The following is a 19,251-nucleotide window of genomic DNA, read 5'->3' on the forward strand; positions in this document are numbered from 1 at the left end:
ACAAGCCTGTGCTGGGTTTCCTCTCCTGCTTGAATTTGGTGGGGTGGTGAGACGTGTAAACAGCAGCATTCTCCCCCATCAATGCACAGACCAGGGGTTTGGTTGAAGGTGGTAATTCATATTTTTGTTGCCTTCTGCTCAAGCTTTAAGGTATCCAGTAAATGTGGAAGATTCTTCCACTTTCATAAATGGTAAAATAGTTAGGTGCAGTGTGCTGTGCTGGCGTAAGTGGGGAGGAGAATCTGTGTCCTTTACTATTAGTCATCTGACTGTTAAATAATCTGTTCTTATTTGAGCAGTCAGGACTTTTATCTAATTAGATATACACTTAAAGATAGAAAAATTATTCCAGGAAACTGGATATTATCTATTGGAAAGGTTAGAAAATCAAACCTGTTGTTTATTTTAAAACCTAGATGCCTCCGAGCTTCCCTCTCTCTCTCTTTCTTCCTCCTACCTGACACCCTGCTGTCATTACATTACTGCCTCTGTTTAATTTTTCATAGCCTGTATATAACACCAGCACTTAGGACAGGAATGGGAAACTACTGCACTTATCCTGTGCTTTAAGGCAGTTCAGTCAGGTAAAATACAAGCTACCCAAGCAGCAGCTAGCTATCTTAGTAACTAAAGGTGTTTGCAATTTGGTGTTCACAGTGCTGTTAAAGAATGGTTGCTAAAAAGAGTTTACGTGCAAGTTTCCATATAATTTAAAGCCTTGTGCTGCATGAAGAAAGGCAGGGGAGAGGGTGGGATCTGGCAGTGAGGTTTTTTCCATGCTTTCTCCATTATGGACCAAACCCACTCTTCCTAAGGAGCTGCTGACCTGGGAAAGTATCGGCAGGCTTCCCAAGTGAGCGTTTATTTTGCTTCTCGTTTCCCTTCTTTCCACCTACAGACTCTGCTGCAATGAGAACACAAGAACTGAATAATTTAGGCCTGTTGTGTGATACCACACCATGAAATGGTTTAGCACAGTACAGGTTTTGCATAAACTAGTTTAGGCATAGTCTAGAGTACATAACACATAGAAAATGTCTGGGCTGAGTGGTAAGAACAACTGGAAAAATCCAAAACCACAGCACGACTTTCCTAATCTTTATGTGGTTTTCCACTCTGTCACATGGAGCATCTACATTGTAAAAGGCATCTCTGTTTCTGCTTAGAAGGCTTTTTTCCTTTGCTGTGTCCTTTTTTTATTAATTTGACTTCGGATGAGGTATGATAGAATATCTCAAGTTGGAAGGAACCCATAAGGTTCATCAAGCCCAACTCCCTGCTCCTCTCAGGACTACATAAAACTAAACCATATGACTAAGAGCATCGTCTAGATGCTTCTTGAACTCCGTCAGGCTGGGTGCCGTGACTACTTCCCTGGAGACCCTGTTGCAGTGACTGACCACCCCCTCAGTGAAAAACCTTTTCCTAATGTCCAACCTGAACTTCCCCTGACAGCTTCATTCCATTTCCATGTATCTTCTAGAGGAATGGAATGCTTTGGCACCATTTGGTATCTGGCAACTTTTGGTATGAAAAGATGCCCTCTTTATATAACACGATGACAAGTATGAAAATGAAGCCCTGATTAGTTCAATTTAAAATATTGGTTTTGCACCATTGTAGTGAAATGTCTTGTAGCGATAGGAGATGATGAAATGCCAGTAGAAAGCATAGTTAAATTACCAAGTTATTTTTCAGTGACTTTAAAGTTTAGCTTTATTTTTTCTGCAAATTACTTGTTTAAACGTGGTAGCTTCTCTTAATAAAGCTGTACTGATACTTTTTGACATTGCAGATGTGGGAATGTGATATGTGCATAGATGCACATAAAATGTTGCGGTCAAAGTTTTTAGTTTTGTTTGCAGAGGGTTTTTAACAAGTACAGCGTGTAAATTTGAAATGATTTGCTGAGACTGCATTCTGGGCATTTATTTTCTGAATACATATAACCACTTTCAGTATTTGGTTATCTGGATATCATTCATTATCTGAATATCTGAGACTCATTAGGTCCAGATTGCAGAAGGCATGTTAGTTATGCATGCTCCATCTGTTTAACTGATTTAAAAATAAAAAGTATCTCCCCCATGATACAGGTTACAAATCTTTAACAATACAATTAATATTCCTAACCAATGCAGAACAGATTATGCAGCTTGGGTAATGCATTATCCAGGCTGACTTACAAAGATGATGTAAAAATTGGTGACTTTAATGAGTGATTTTCTAGCATACGCTGCTTGTAAGATACTGCCATGAACAGAATAGAAAGGGATCCCTGGGAAGAGGAGCTGAAATAAAGTGCGAGAATAACATGCTGTAAGTCACCAGCAAAGGAAAAGTAGACTTTGAGAACTGAAGCAAAAAGGTGAATAGGAACTTGGGATGTTTTCTCTTTGATGTGGAATATCTATGGGCAGCTTTTCCAATGAGATACAAGCTAGTCAAGTACAGTTGTAAGGCAACATCATGCTTCCCTGAGCCCTGTTTAAGAAGGGAGCATCATGGGCATGTGGTAGAACTGGAGCCCTGATTTTTTTTTTTTTTTTTTTTGTCCTGCTATCTGAAGTAGTGGACAAAACTTATAATATTATGTGCAAATTTCTAGTATCTTGTGTAAAAAAGCCAAGAACTTTTATTGAAGATAATAGCATATGACCCCTGAGCTGCAGGCTTAGCAGCACTTCCATTGGTTTTAACTGCATTATGTGTGTCAGTTTGATGTCAGGCTGGAAATCTTCACAGTTGTCTTGTGGGTTAATACAAATGGATATACATCAAATTTTTCTATAATCAAGTGTAAAGAACAACTTTGTTTTTTCTTATATTAGTAATGAAAATTATATTATTGCTGAGATGTTTGTCTGTAGGAACTAGCCTTCCCTTAAGTAAATCAATGTTGCAGTGATTAAGGGTGTTATAGTGAGGTCCATGGTTTTAAATACTTCACCTAATAGAATCATTTAGGTTGGAAGAGACCTTTTAAGATCGAGTCCAACTGTTACCCTAGCACTGCCAAACCCACCACTGAACCATGTCCCTAAGCACCACATCAATATGCCTTTTAAATACCTCCAGGGATGGTGACTCCACCGCTTCCCTGGGCAGCCCGATCCAATGCTTGATAATCCTTTTGGTGGAGAAGTTTTTCCTAACAGTCAATCTAAACCTCCTCTGGTGCAACTTGAGGCCACTCCCACTTATCCTATGGCTTTTTACTTGAGAGAAGAGACCATCACCTACCTCGCTACACCTCCTTTCATGACAGCATTGACCCTGTTCTTGCTCTCTGGAAAGCTTTTCTGACTCTGGTAACTTCAGTTGTGCAAACCCGTAGCCATTCCAAATTTGTTTAGATTTGTTTAAATTATGCATTCTTTTGCCTCATATCAAAAACTCATTTTACAAGGTAACAGTGCTCTTACTCAGAGGTGAGGACAGGCAGGCAGCAAATAAAATACATCTAACAGTTTATAAATTATTCTGGAGTAACAGACACTGTGGAAGTATCAGAGTAAAATGTTAATAAAGGTGTATTTTTTTAAACTTTAGGTTGGGCAATGCAGGTTGCTGCCTTTGTTTTCATTCAGAGAAAGTGGGAAGATGACAAGAGTCACTTTGAAAAAATGCTGGATTATTTCTGTGACATTCGTGAACCGCTACAGCTCCTCATCTTTCCGGAAGGAACTGATCTCACAGGTAGGCTGCATTTGTCATCTTCTCGTGGAATGTTCAACATGGAAATTCTCTGTTGTTTATGGGAATAGTTTTAAAAAGTCCAAGGCTGGAGCAAGACTTGAGTTCTCATGGACTGTGGAAACTGTAGTAAATGATCATAGGTGCTGATTTCATTTGAGGGGCACGAGTGTAGTTCCACTGAGAGGCTTTGCCAGTCTTCCTGAAATAACTTAGGTTTCGAAGCATCTGATGATTGAGATGGCTTTATATTGGTCAGTACTGTATGTACGTTGCATTAGCAAAAGTAGGTTTCAAGACCTGGAATAAATCACTTGAGTGTTCCCATTTCCTGTATTACTGTGGCAAAGAGTGCAGAATCATTTCAGACCTACGGAAGAGTGATTGAAGAGGAGAACTACTGATTCTATTAGATTTCTTGCCTAATGTTTTAAGAGAAGATGGAGATACTTGTTCTTAGGCCATGTAAGCAGTCAGTATCTGCCTCTAAGAGAATTATCTCCCTAAAACAAATGTTGGCATTACCATAAGAGTAAATCTAATGAGTTTGATTCTGCAGTATTAATTCTTAATAAAATATCTACCAAAATATCTTATGGCATTAGTAGCAAGCTGCTAACCAGTGTTGAAGACTCAATTGCCAATAAAATACGACATTGTGTGACTATTCTGTGGTGGCTCATGCCTGCAGCATGATTTGGTAAGAATCATCTTTAAAAAGAAAATCAATTGCAATTAAACTTATATGTTTTAGCTTATTTAAAAGATTTTTACTATACTTCCCATTGCAGATACTCTCAAATCCTATTTTATTGCAATGTCAGATCAGTAAGTACTAGACACAGTATACAAATAACTAGCATATACTGCTATTTGTTCTTCTGTGTTCCTGATATCCTTAAAAGTGGATATGTGTAGTGTTCAGATGCTATCACACTGTAGGGAATTGTCATCACTTGAGCAGCCTTCCTAAAAGAGGATAAATGCATTGTATATTCTTGGACTTCTTCACATGATATCTCTTGTTGAATTAGTTATTTGTATCTAAAAATAGGAAAAAAAGATGGAAATTTTAATTTTTTTTTTCTTTCCTTGAATTCATGAACAACTGTCCCCTCCTAGGTCTGAATTATGAGATTAAATCTTTGTATTATTTATGGAGCCAGGAGGCTCCTCCTTGGGTTGCACATACTCTCTTTCTGAACAGGTGTTTCCATCTCAAGATGACTGAAACAATTGGATTGTTTGCCATTTATACTATAAGTTATGTGTTCCTTCTAATCCCTCCCAGTATTCCTCAGAGACAAAAGATTTTAAAGAACTGAGCAAGTTTTGTACTGCACCTTTAACAAAGAGGAGTTAGCTAAGGACTGAGACAGCTGCAGTGTGTTAACACTTGTGCTGCAGAGTCCCACAGGTGGGGATGCTCCCACCTGAATGGGGAGTTGCTTAAGGGAACACAGGGGTTTCTCTCTGCTGTTGTAAACAGATATAAATGATTTTAACTAAATTTAAGTATATGCTGTTGATACCATCCACTGAGAAATTCATGCAGCCAAGATTCTTCACTGAATATTAAAAAAATTCTCTAACTGAATATTCTGAACACAGGTTTTGGCTTTTTTTTTTAAAGGTATTTCTGTTCTGGTTGTCCTTCCTTATGCGTGTGTAACACATACTCTTTCGACTTCGCAGTGTCCGAACAGCACTAAGTGCACTCTTCCTCCGAAGGCGCTGCAGATGCTGGTGATCGTTTCCCCCGTTTGCTGGGCAGCCCCGGGAGGAAGCAGCGTGGTGGGAGGGATGGAGCGATGGGCAGAGGACACCACAGGGCACTCCTTCCCTGGGCAGCCGTGCTGGCTCCTGACCTGTTAAATTGCCTGCTGTTTAGCACTCTAACTTGCCATCCGTAATGAATGCTGCCTTGATACTATATTTGTGCATGATCACATGTATAGAGAAAACCCTAGGGCTTTTTCTTTGAAAGTAAATAGCTCGCTTGCTTTAATTGTTTTCACAGGAAACATTAGCTCATGTATTTTAAAATATTATGGGAGACAGGGCAAAATCCTTTGATGAGCTAATCCCGACCAAGCAATAAGTTATGCCATGTGAGAATGATAGAACATAATAATGTATTTTGTGTAAGAATTTGAAAAAAATATGTTTGGAAAACTGACATATTAAGACCTATTGCAACCTTGTGTTCGATCTTTTAGAATAAGAAACAAACTGCAGTTTTGTTCTGAATGGTCACTTGATATCCTTGGGAACATTTTGTAAAAATAGAGGAAATGGCTCTTCTTTTCTGACCAAATTCCAAACCTGCTAATTACTTCTGAAAAAAAAATGATTCTGGTACTTAAAACGGAAAATAACGTTTCACATGTACTTCACTGAAGAGCAGAATTGCTGTGTGGCTCTGTGCTCCTATCATTTTTTTTCTCTTAGTGGTCACATGACAATGATAGATTTACTCTTCTTTATAAGAAACTGTATAATGTTTTCACGTATTCAAGAAGGAAAGATTTCAAAGAAATTTAAATTATGACTGTATTTGTACATGGGCCACTGCCTGACTTAAAGTTGGTGAAGTACTTTGCAGTGGATGATGCTACGTAAATAAATTTTAGAAATCGTAATGTCATAAACCCTGAACAATGTATATGCAGACTGGATGTATAGGGTCTGAGGTAATAATTATATACTTATTTCTGATAGGTTGGTCATCTTTTCACTCGGGAGTACTTCAAGGTTAAAGCTAAGTGCATCGAAGGTATTTTATTGTAATTGCTTCAAAGGAAGCCCTAAGCAGATAAACATATAGCCAGACTTTCTGAAGCCCTGAAGAAAAAGCAACCATAAGCTTCTGGAAAGCTGGAACACAACCCACCATTTTGCTTGTTCTTGGTGTTCTTTACAAGAGTCTTTATAGTAATTCTTCAGAAAGCAATAACAAAAAAAAAAAAATCTGTATTGCTCTGCGCCTGTTAAAGTCTCATTTCCTATGGATTTGTGTCTGCATCCCTGTACGTGGTCTCTTCACTCCAACTTCTTTTTCCTTGTGTTTCCTTCCGTGTGACATTTTCTCCACAAATCTCTTGCTGCCGTCTCAGCAAGAGGCATCGTGTGCTTTGGCTTGTCCTCACCAATACCTGGGTTAACCGATGGACTGCTGCATGCTGTGCTGCAAGCCCCAGCCCACTGAACACCTGTGGAGCCTGCCCTGGCTTTTCCTGTTACTGAGGTCTCTGCTCTTGGAGACCCCCTTTTACACAGCCACTGGTTTTTCTAAAACTGCTGTAGGTCTTCATGTTCTTTGAATCTCTTGTCTCTGTCAAACTTTGTTTGCCAGGTGGCAATAGCTTCAAAAGGTAAGGGGAACAGGTGGACAGAATGGGATTGCACAGACCTTTTTTCCTTGAGGAACAGCTAAAAAAACAATAGGAAAGCTTGCTAGAGATTTTGGCAGGAGTGTTGTGATGTGGACCACATACAGTAGTCCGTCTAGAGGGTAACAATGAACTGCAGTTGGAATATTCTCTGTTCTAGTAAATATGATGTACTTTGGTAATGCAAAAAAATATTGTTCAAAAGCACTGGTAGAGGTTGATTTAACATGCAATAGTTTGAAAGTAGCACAAAGAAAAATTGCTTAATTTGTCTTAAAATATTAACTGTGAGCCAATATAGCTTTTATGGTTTCTATGCAAACCTCTAATACATTTTTTTTTTTTTTTTTAGAGGTATTTTTAGAGTATTCATTTCTTCTTTCACTGTCTGGCACAATATCATTTGAGAGTACTTGAAGTCATAGAGAATTACATGCATGCTTTTATTACAAGTCACATTAAAGGAAAAGGTAGTACTTAATACTTAAATTTCAGTGCACTAGTACTAGAAAAAAAAAAAAACACCCGTTGAGAGTTGATCGGAAATAGTTGTATTAAAGTTGTCGGAATCAGCTTTTCAGTAGGATGATAAAGGAAGTTTATAATTCTTCATCCAGCGGAACACATCAGCATGGACAAGGCTGGTCCAGGCATGTGAGGTTGTGAGCTTGTTTGAGAGGAGCCCATACTGCGTACGTGTTTCATGGGGAGCACAGACTCAGGGTTTTGTTGGGTGCGGATCTTGGAGCCTCAGTTCCAAATATTATTCAGACTCACATGAATGCAGCTTGTTACTGCATTATGGCTTTCATGAAATTCTAGAGATTTTTGGTTTAATTCAAAACTAGCTCACAAAGATATAATTTTGCTTTAAGAAAAATTGAATTTGTTTACTTTATCCTCTAAGCAACAGCAATTTCTTAAAAATCTGTAACGCAAAAGTCAAGAAAATGTGTTAGTGTAATCTCTTCCTCCAGTTACTTTAAATGGAATTCTGAAGTGTGGTGCTTCTAGAAAGTGCCGACTTTCTGAGCCTTTCCAGCAACGTAAAAATGTGATAAACGGGATTTGCCCACATCATTTTGAGATAAATGGTAAAAAATGTAATCAAACGATGTACCAAAGGCAGCACAAAACCAAAAAAAAATAATGTAAGATGTTATGGCCAGAACCCTTAAATTCTTTTCTTTTGTGTAGTTTGACAATTGCTCTGCAGTAGAGTCTAAAGACTCAAATAAATTGGATTTCTCATACTTGTTGCCACCCTAGAGAACATACCCTCTGAGAGGCAGCGTGTATTAGCTGGAGGAGATGGGAGGAGAGGCAAGTCAGTGCGAGACCAGAGGAGACAGAGCATGAAGCAGTTCTGGATCAAGAAAGGTTCCACATCTCCCTCTTAATAAACTCACTGCTTTACATAAAAAGAGATAGTATTTTTTTTTTTTAATCATAGGAGCAAATAGGACCAAAGAATTAAAATGCAAAATACACCTGACAGGAATACTGACCAAAAACTCGGGGGGTAGATTTAGCTTGGCTTAAATACAGCGTAAGAAAGAAAAGACTTGTTTCTAGAAAGCAATGCTTGCTTGTATTTTTCAGAGCGGGTGAGCGAGAGCAGGCATTGCCCTTAGCCAGCTGATGTGAGCAGCCTTTTGAGGCTGAGGACACCCACACTGAGTTCATTTCCAGTCCCTGTTTCAAGAGCTGCTTTATGCAATTTGTGTTAGTTGGGTAGAAGCAAAGAAGAGAACATATGTTTCCTCTTCTTAAGGAAGTGTTTTCACTGTAAGGCTTACAAAGGCATCTTTCACTTTTTTTAATTCTTTCACCTAAGAATGTTATAGTCTGGATTGCAGAATGAGGCATCTGTGTAAGTTTTGCAGCGCTGACAGCGTCCCCTGGTTTATTTTTTAAGGGACTTTAAAGAGGGGTTTGGTGTGTGAATTCCCGTAGGTTGGAGAGGATGTAAAAATAGGTTTCTAATTTCCTGGATCCGTTTTCTGACCTCTAGGTTTCATGTAATGGGGAACAACCTATTTTCTGCCTTTTGTTGATTCCAGTTCAGAGCAAGAGACTCTGAAACTTCCCTCAGAAGGTTTAGGCACAGGTGTCTCACACAGATCCCAAACAGCAGTGGGCACCAAGGCGCTTACATCTGATAAAATGGCAGCCGGTGCATTTGTTCACGAGTGATAGCAGAGTAAGGAACTGTTTTCTTCAAATGCTGAGAGTAGTAGGAGGGGGAGAAAGGGCATTATTCTTATTTTTGGTAGAATGAAGATAGATCCTACCCTTGCTTTCAGGATAGCTTCAAAATCCTTTGACCATCCTGACTTGCTGTAATAGTTTAATGCACAAAAACCCGTGGCTTGATAGTTGTTAGGAAGGGAAGAGGGAGATGATTTTTCCAGATGACAATGATCATTGTATTAGCTGGGAGCATTATTCTAGTTCTAAAATCCCATTACGCTAGGGTCATGCAAAAGGGGAAGGGAGCAATCTCTGTTATATAAAACTTACAGTCCAGAGGCAAGACAGGGATACAAACATCAGGAAATAGCTGAACAGTGTTGGCTGGTGTGCCAGTGTCCAGCTGTTCACACGTCTTTTAGAAAGGCAGTGTAGTAAAGGGAAATTTGGAGGATGTTTTGCAGATGTTTACAGTGAGTTGCTTCCAAGTGTGGGGAGGTGCACTAAGAGGAGGTTTGAAAATTATTACTTCAAGGCAAAGGGCAGTGGAGGTCCCAAACCCTTTTTTTGCAGCATCAGTTAGGTCTTGCTCAGAAAATGAAACTGCCCATTTAACTCTTTGGTTTTCCTGTGGTGCAAGTAGGAGTGTTTTGCAGACACCAAGGAATTTGTTTTCGTGCTCCCTCTGAAACAAAGTGCTAGTGAGCAGACATATGGAGAGGTTTTTCTGAGTGCTCATTAACTGTATGCAGTTTGAGACGCTTAAGACTTAGATTTAATTATTTCTTTCTTTTTTTTCTTTTTTTTGGACTGCTTAACTTGTGTAGACTTACATGGCACTTGTGTCTCAAAGCTTTGATTGACTTGATGTGCAGATTGCAAATGTTCCAAAGTGAAACCCAAACTTGGACATGCAGAAAATAAAGAAGATACTTCTTCTGTCCTTTGGAATAAACAATACATTAGCTTAAAAACTTCATGATAAATCGATTTAAAACATTTACTTGAATCACCACAGAATCTGGAAAAGAACTCTTGACTTGTATACTTCTTATAGGAACAGTCTTGGTAATCAATGTCATTTCTTAGGAAATAAATAGTTTAAGTTGTTGAGCTAATAGTACAATACAATTATGTCTAAGAGGTAGAATCTGGCTTTTCAGAGGAACATTTAATAATTTCCACATTACTCTTGCCTTTTCTGTCATTCCAAGTCTTGCTCACGACTCGCTTTGCAGGTTTTACTGTCGCAGAGGTAGGAGTCCTAAATGCAAGTTCCCTTTGCTGATTCAGAATAGTCCATTTTCAACATTGAATGGAGTAGTACTTGAGCAGACAAAGATAGATTCTCTGATCATGTGGTTAAAGACACAATACATATGTCCAAGGAAAGATAAATTTAAGATACATAGCCAAGGGTAATTTCAGTATTTCACACATTCTGTAATTTCAGCAATGCTTTTTGAAGGTGTAATATTTTTAAGTATTTGTACGTTTTGGCAATTTGGCAAGAATTAAATCTTTGGATTCTCTTTGCTGAATCACTTGCTTGGCTACCATGCAACAACTTTCCTTTCCTCCAGATCCCACGGGCACAAAGTCTGTGCACAGAATCTCAAGGGTTGCATGTATGAATAGTAGTGCTTTTACACATGGGGACAGAGAGCCACAGGGAAAAAATGCTCAGTAGCATTTATTAACAGGTAGACAGTTCTTTAGGAAGGACGTCCACATTTTTTTGATAAACAAAAAGCTCATGTAATTTGGGAAAAAAAGAAAGATGCAGGAAGATGCATTACTGCAAAAAGGACATCTCACACTACTGTTGATTTGTCTTGTGCTATTCTTCCTTTACAAGGAAGATTACGATGATTGTAAGGGAAAGGACTTATTTATCAGAATAAATTCGGTTTAATTATTAAGAAGCGATATGTTTGTCATTACTTTATTGCCCATCTCTGTTAAGGTTAACTGTGGATGCTTAAAAAAAGAGCTGTTTCTGCTTGAAAAAGATGTATTTCACTTAGGCAATGATCTTGTTCCATAGATCTGCTGCTGGGATTTTTTCTTTTTTAGAACACTTGTAAAACAATATAAATAGGAGTTATTTAACAAAACAGTCATTAAAATTGATATTTTTTTCCCCTCATGTTGCCAAGGGAACATTGCATGTGTCCATTGCCTTTTGGCCCTGGGGGAGGCACAGCAATGCCCCCAGTGAGAGAGCATGTGTAGCCAGCAAAGTCCATTTGGCTGCTAACTGGGGCTGCTTGGAAGAGCCTCCGGCACATCACTGGAGAACAGATTGCTTCCTCTCCACCTGTCTGCAGTTTTTGCTTTAGTATCTGTGTCGGCTTTGCTTAGTGGTCTCTATTAGCAACTGGGTCTGCAAAGCCTTTGTTCAGTTTTCTCGTGAGAGATTTCTTTTGCCAGAGGTTCAAAACATATTTGTCACAGGGTTTAGCCGTGCTGCTTTCCAGATGCCTTGTACGTACTCTGTATAGTAGCAAGCAGGTGTTGTAACACTGAGGCAGTTGGTCCAAAAATTACAACAGGTATGTATGTGCAGCGCAGGTGGAAGAATAAAACATGTCACGCTCAGAATGAAGATGTAAAATACCCTTTTAACATGTTAGATTAACTGTTTTACTCCATTTAATGTTTTCTTTCTGAAACAAGTTTAATGCGGTTAAACACAGACCTCAAGGTATTTCTATACCTAATATCAAACATGCATTACTACACATTGTGCCATTTGAGTTTAAAAAAAAATAAAATTAAACCAATCAACGCATTTTACTGTGAAATGGGTATTGAAGCATACAGAGAACTATGAACACAATTTATAGATTTTAGATTGCATTTGATAAATGTGAAGGATTTGCTGATTATTTTCTAAAAGGAGATGAGAGGGTAAAAAGGCTTTTCTTGCAATCCACGTTGCTCTTCCTGGTGCCATACTGCAGGCAACTGAAAGCACACTTGCAGTCTGCCTCCACCTGAAAAGCTGTTGCACATTTGTACTGTGTGAACCGCTGCTGTACTGTTCATTATGTATAATGATTATATTTAATTCTTGGTCTACTTGCACACTAATAGAAAATGGTGCTTTTTATTCTCTCCTTCAGCCAATACCAAAGCCCGCAGTAATGAATTTGCTGAAAAGAACGGACTTCGAAAATATGAGTACGTCTTACATCCGCGAACGACTGGATTCACTTTTGTGATTGAGCGTTTAAGGGAAGGTAATCCTGCTCTGTATTTATAAGTTCTTTTTTCCTTTAAGTTAACGAAGCTCACCCAAGCTATAGAAGCTGATGTTCACAAAACTGTTTGCAGTAATTTCAGAAAAACTTAAGGTATCCCGCTCACAAAAAAGCCCTTGTTTGCAACCCTACTTAAAATGATTGTAACATGGAGAGATTCAAAAGAGTTGATACCAGATAATAGTATCATCAAGAGATATGCAGTAGATGAGAACAACATTTTCGCGCCTTTTTTTTTTTTTGCATATTGTAGATTGTTTAGTAGTCTGCCTCAGAAAAACAGTGGGAAATACCCCAAGGAAGTTCAGCCTTTCTGTCTGTACCAGTCCTTAACCTGAACTGGGTGGCTGACACTGAACACACAGACATGTATATAAAATCACCCTCTGAAGAGCTTCTGTTTTGAAGTCCAAAAGCTGAGATAACGAGTTCCTGTGTTAAATGGGTAAGGGGATTGCACAGCACCAGGTAGATGCAGCAAGTCCAGCTGCCCAGTGCTGGCAGCGTTTCATGGTGACTTGGAAAAGCTGCGTAAAATAGGAGTTGTGCTGCTTGGCAGAGTGGTGGGTAAGAGAACACATGATGCTTTATTTTTACCTAGGAATGGTTTTCCACCTCTGTATTAATCTGGGGGTAGAGATCAAGTCGCTATTTATTATAAGGGGAACAGAATATAGTGATGTGTTTCCTTGTCAAGCCAAGACATCTGAAGGTTGTTTTGGGAACGGGCATTTCAGTGAGATCTGAGGCTGTACTGGTGCAACCATTAAAAGGCGCTGACGTGGTGGTGGTTCAAATACAGATGAGTGGATGTTCGCAGCATATATGAATGTATGGTTGAAGAAAATAAACATGTACAGTAGATATGAAGTGACTTATAAGCTAGTTCTTCAGGGAAAAGTGATTCTAGTTCTTTAACACATGCTGGTTATTCTGACTGCCAAAGGAAGGAGTTTGAGATTATAAAAAGAATAAAGGTCTGCTGGTAGGTTTTTTCCTTGTTGGAATACTCACTTGGATTTTAGGAGCAGAACTAGCTTGCATTTTGCCTGATTCCTATTAAACAGATATCCTACAACCACTGTAAACACTTGGATATTTCGTCCAGCTGGACAGTCCTAGCTGGACAATATATCTGTTTGGCCCTATTTTTATTGGACATTCAGTGGTGAATGTCTTAGATTTTCATCTATCTTGAATTATTACTCAATTTGCTGTAGTAAAAAAAAAATTGCCACATATGCAATTTCAAAAGCTCATTTTACTTAAAACTTTTCAGCACTAGGTTAACCTAGTGCATAATAATATTTCTAGCCTGGAATAAATTTTCAGTTAAAGGAATATTTTCCACTTGAAATATTATCAACTTAAAAATAAATAAAAAAAGATTCTGTATTGGCTGCAGAAATAAGCTTTGTGGTTATACAGTCATTTTCTAATTTTATAAAAATGCTTTTCTATTGCTGTATGAGATCTATGCAAATTAGGCTATTGGGTTATAAAAAGGAAAATATTTGAGGCTGATTAACTGGTTTTTTGCAGCACAAAGCTGGAGAAAAACCAAAAACATTCCTAGATGATTTTTTTTCCACCAGTCTTTCAAATGCTTTTAAGTCCTACTTTTATTTAAGGCAGGCAAATATTGTGTGAAATATTAATGCCCCTTTAGCACTGAATTTACTAGGTACTGGGTACTTTGCTAGGCATTATAAGCTACATATATTATGACTGTATGCTATTATGTAGTAAATTATGTGTGAGAAGGTAGTTCAACTAGCATTTTAAAATGCTTAGTTTTTACTTACTAATTTTAAGAATCGGTTTTCAATTGTATGCAAGTGTACCAAATATGGACCATTTATGTTGAAATGTTTTATTTTTTTGGACAACTTAACTGTAGTTGCTTGACAGTAAAACATTTCAGTATATTATATACCTGCATATATATTTTTTTTTTTATTTTTTTCATCTGTACAATGTCGATGTCCAGGTAGTTTTTCAGATGCAGTTGGTACAGATGGTACCTAACGTTATTGTGCAGCTCCGGTTTGACTTATTATTTATACTATTAAATGCCCTTTTTTTACAATTCTGATTTCTTATACGAGCAGTAATAAAGGAGACCAGGGTTGTTAAGGATATGATGTTAACATGAGTCCCTGTTTCTGGACTGTCCTAATGCTACAATAGTAGTAATAATCATAAAAATAAACTTGTTTCCGTTTTTTCTTGCCCACAACTGCAAGCACAAAGCCGTGTGTGTGACTTTAACATGCAGGAGGGAGTGGTAGAGATTTTAAGATCATGTTTATGTCTTTGAAAGTATTTTTGTGCCTAGATGACAACCTTATTGCCCCATAGCTCTCCTGTGAATACATTTTGGCTTGTGGCTGTTTTCACTTCCTGAGGCTCAAGTGTCTTTACTTCAGGCCCAAGTACGTTATTTTGCTCCAAAAATAGGTTGATGAAGAGAAGGGGAAAATGTCATTAGAAGTTTAACTGCCTTTCAGATGTTGAAAAAATGAATTTAATTTGGCAAGAACCCTGGTTAGTACGCATTACAAGCTGTAGCTTGAAAGAATTACCTGTTATTACATAAAAATAACTATTAGTGACCCTTCTGAACAGGAAATGAAGAATCAGGAAAAAATAGCCTGCAGTAAAATGTTGCTTGTATCTCTGCAGGAGAGTTTCTTCCTAGAGGAAGCACTGTCTGCACCCTGATACCATAATCTGAGCAGTTATCAGTCCTTTGCTTTCCATAGTGGCAACAATTTCTGACCCATCTGAATGGATTGTTGCCGGTGATGACCAACGCTCCAATTCCTCTGGCCGCCTTCTCGCTCTTATATGGTCATTACTTCAACTGTTGGATCTCTTTGCCCATAGATGCTGCTGTGATGGTTTCTAAGTCATTCCTGAGGTTATGGGATTTAAGAAAAAAACCCAAAAGGATCTATATAACCTCCACCAAAAAAGCAATAAAAATTGTTTAGCCATACATATCTGTGGCTTGCGAGTCTCACCTTTTTTTTCATGTTCTAGCTCTTCATGAGCACTTAGCCCCTGAGCTGATGAAACCCAAGTAAAAGCTGACAAGTTTTTCTTTTCATTATGCTCAGGTGCCAAGACAGTGAAAATATTATTTGACTTGTAAATGATCACATTACTCTTTCCTCATTCATACAAACCTTAGAGTCACCCGAGAGTGAACACACGCTATGAACACGCTTTAGGTCTTCAGGAGGATAAGGACTGCAGTTCTTGCTGTTTCTCAAGCAAGAGAGACATAAATTTGATTCAGCATTGATTTTGGGGGAGTTGTGTTCCTTTGGCTCAATATAATTTAAAGTAGGATGGTTTAATATAATGTCGTTGTTTGTGCATGGTAAGGGAAAATACAGTATAGACGTGAGAACACAAAGAGGGAAGGACTACGTGGTAGCTGGATAAGGTCAGCTTGCTACCTGATGGGCACTGTAAAGTATTGCCTGAAGACGTGGAATGAGTAAGAGAGGAACAAAAATTTCAGTAAGGAGTAATGAAGATGGAAAAATATTAAATACTTAGGCTAAATGTAGATTAAAAAATATAAATATGCATTTTTCACCCCTGCAAGTAGATCATCCTTCTTGGGAACAATTATTGGACTTCTAGTCAATTGTGATAGCCTGTGCAACAGATAAAGCAGGTTTGTGAGAATCTTCATTAATCTTACTGATGCATGTTACTCAAAATAGCACTAGCCTTTTTTCCTAGCATGCTTTAAAGTTTGCTTCTGCAAACACTTTGGCCTCAGTCTGTCAAAATACTTAAAGTGTATGAGCTCAATTAATTCCACGTTTTCTCAGTGCTGAAGCATGTTTGATCACTTTGATCACTTATCGTGGCAGCCAGGGGAATTACCCTGTGGAAGACCAAACCTTTGTTGACCAGAGTGACCACTGCAATCCCAAGTACTATTGCATCTGGTTAGTTGGCTGTCGATGGAAAGCAAAGAGAAATAAAGTAGTTGATTTGCTTCTTTCTAATTCTGTTCGTTGAATCAAGTATATGGTTTGTCTTGCCTCAGCTGTTATGAATCTTGGTTTCAATCAGCACCTGGTACTAGAGTTTTATGCTGTATTTCTTTGGGGAACAAAGGTGAGCATTTTTTGAAGGACAGACTCAGAACTTATGAATGAGCAACAGAAAATGAGCTCTAGACATCAAAATGAAGATTGGTCATTACTTTTTTTAACTCATCATCACCTACCTGTCTTTTACTATCTCCTAAAATAATGTGTAATCCTTTTTTAAAGCCTCAGACTTTGAATAGGTGTTATATGTATGGAGTAATTTTTGGCAGAACTTGGGTGAAGGCAGATAGTCTCCTTTTACAAAACGCGGGACTGCAAAAATAACAGAAATGTGCAGGAATTTAAATAGGACATTTACATAAGCATGCCTTTAATAATGTTAATTAAAAGCATTTATGGTTTATATAATGTTCTTGAAGATCTAGTTTGTGAGATCCTTTTACAAAAGGTCAGGAGGTCACTCAGAAATTAAATACAGGTTTTCAGGCCTAGTTATATTATAAAGTTTTTTCTGAAGCCCCAAATGACATTGAAAGTTCAGATGGCTTGAATGTTCAGTTTCAAAGAGATGGAAAATAATACTAGTTCAATATTGTCTGGATTCATTGAATTACATATATTATCTTGGCATAATATCTGTAATTGTAGCCAAATGGTCTGTCAAGAGAAAATAGTTGTTTACAAATGTTTTCTTAAAATTGCTTCGTGGCTTTTAAGTATTTTCTCAGGACTAAATAAACAGTAAGTGTTAAGACAGAGCTAAGGTTTTAAAGCATCATTAGAAAATTATTCGTACGTTTGAAGACAATAATTTCTGCCAACATTAAAATTTAACTGACCTCTTTTTGACACTTCCTCTGTATCCATCAACAGTCTTTAATATCTGGGTACTTTGAACTGGATGTTCCTATTATGGGGCTTATATTTTACTGGTTTTACAGTATGATGGAGAGTCAGAATTATTATCTTGTTGTAGTATTTCAGCTTCAAATTTATTTCTGGTTCATAGTTAGCCAAGTGAAAAAATATTGCAGATAACAGCTGCCAACTGCAGCATCCTAAAATAAAGGAGGATACAAATTTAACATGCTTGCCTTCATTGCAGATCCTTATCGAAGGGAAGAAACTGTGATTCTCATCCTGTTTCTATGATTGGTTCAAAATTGATAGTTTTGCCCCAGAAGAAATGTTTGCATACGCACAATCAGAAACCAGTCTGTATCTTCTATGTTTATACCTGAGTTTTACAGTTGTACAGCATTTTAGGAATTGCATGCAAGCATCCCAATCTGTTACACTGCTAGAGCAGGAAAATTGTATTTAGATGTTCAATCCAAGATATCTCTATATATATGTAAATACTTTAATCCTGTGATACTTGGTGACTATTATGTCGATTTTGTGTGCTTTTCTGGGAGCTATAGTATCCGTGTATGCATATTTATGTACTTAGCTTTTAATGCCATTTATTTGGGTTATGGTACAATGGGCTTATGTGGCACTTTTTGAACTAATAATCTAGGGAGACAGTTTTTGATTTGCAGATTTGATAGATATCTGAGACAGTTAATAGGCAGGAGATGATGATCAGCAGTTCTCCAAAGCTGATAAGTACAGTTTGGTTCACCTTTGCTGGAGTGTGAAGCAGCCAAAGAGTTACACAGCGGGTCCTTGTAAGCAGCATCTGGATGTTCTTGCCATGCACGGAGAGTATCGTAAGCTCCCGTATAAAGCCCTAAATAGCTTACGGAGGACTGTCTAACAGGAGGTTTTTCTGTCTTGAGCCCTGCAATTGTCAAGGTGCTCAAATCTGACTTGGGTAAACAGTGTTTAAAGTTGAGACTCTCAAGTTAGTAATTCATTAACTACACCCTCCAACTTGAAGTAGCCAGCATATTTTTTTCCGACTCACACTTTGAAAGAGAGAGGTGCCGGAGGCTGCATTTATGAGTGGCTGAAGTGTCAGTGAGGAATGCTACCATCATACTGCCGGAGGCTTAGCTCTGGGTGTAGATGACACTTCTGCTCTCTGCACAGTTATGTCTGAAGCACCTACAGTTTACAAGACAGATGCCATTCATTCTTTCAAATGTCATTCGAAGTAATACCAATTTCTGAGTGTGTTATATGTGGGGTTTTTAAAGGGAAAATTGATGCAGCTGCAATATTCAGGTCTGTAATAGCTGTTCATTGACTGAGATGCTCAGGCTATGGTGGGTGGGGTGCGTGAATGAATGGATATTTGTATTTAACATACTGCTTTCTAATTTGATACACAAACACATTCCTGTTCACATAAAGAAGAGGAATGGGTGAGGCATGCAGGTCTTGATCGCAGAAGTGTCTGCTGAATTATTTTCAGAGTTTTGATGTGCTCAAACTGAACGGCGTAAGCAGGACTTCAGCAGCTTCCAGCTTTGTGCAGGATTTGTCTTCTCTGTAACAGGTACAGGGTGTAGAAAGGCCCCACATCAAACGACAGTCAGGGTTAGATCTGCTGTTGTAATGAAAGCTCGCCTCCCTTTTTGTGACTGAACAGACTTCTGACTCCCAGAATGATTCGCTGGGCCACGGCCAACATTTCTGTGGGTTTTGGCGAGACCAGAGCTCGCACACTGACCAGTA

At 38.2% G+C, this 19,251-nt stretch overlaps 1 protein-coding gene across 5 annotated transcripts in view; it reads left to right on the forward strand.

The window, feature by feature from the left end:
* Window positions 1-19,251, forward strand: part of LCLAT1 (lysocardiolipin acyltransferase 1) — a 117,041-nt gene that overhangs the window by 51,345 nt on the left and 46,445 nt on the right. For 4 of the 5 annotated variants that reach the window (XM_056357083.1, XM_056357082.1, XM_056357085.1 and 1 more), the window contains 2 exons: window positions 3,553-3,699; window positions 12,410-12,526. In XM_056357083.1, coding sequence (XP_056213058.1) covers window positions 3,553-3,699; window positions 12,410-12,526 — 264 coding nt within the window. The remainder of the gene's footprint in view (window positions 1-3,552; window positions 3,700-12,409; window positions 12,527-19,251) is intronic. The other variant, XM_056357084.1, reaches the window with a different exon arrangement.

This window comes from Falco biarmicus, chromosome 12 (assembly GCF_023638135.1).
Source record: "Falco biarmicus isolate bFalBia1 chromosome 12, bFalBia1.pri, whole genome shotgun sequence".
Classification (NCBI taxonomy): Eukaryota; Metazoa; Chordata; class Aves; order Falconiformes; family Falconidae; genus Falco; species Falco biarmicus.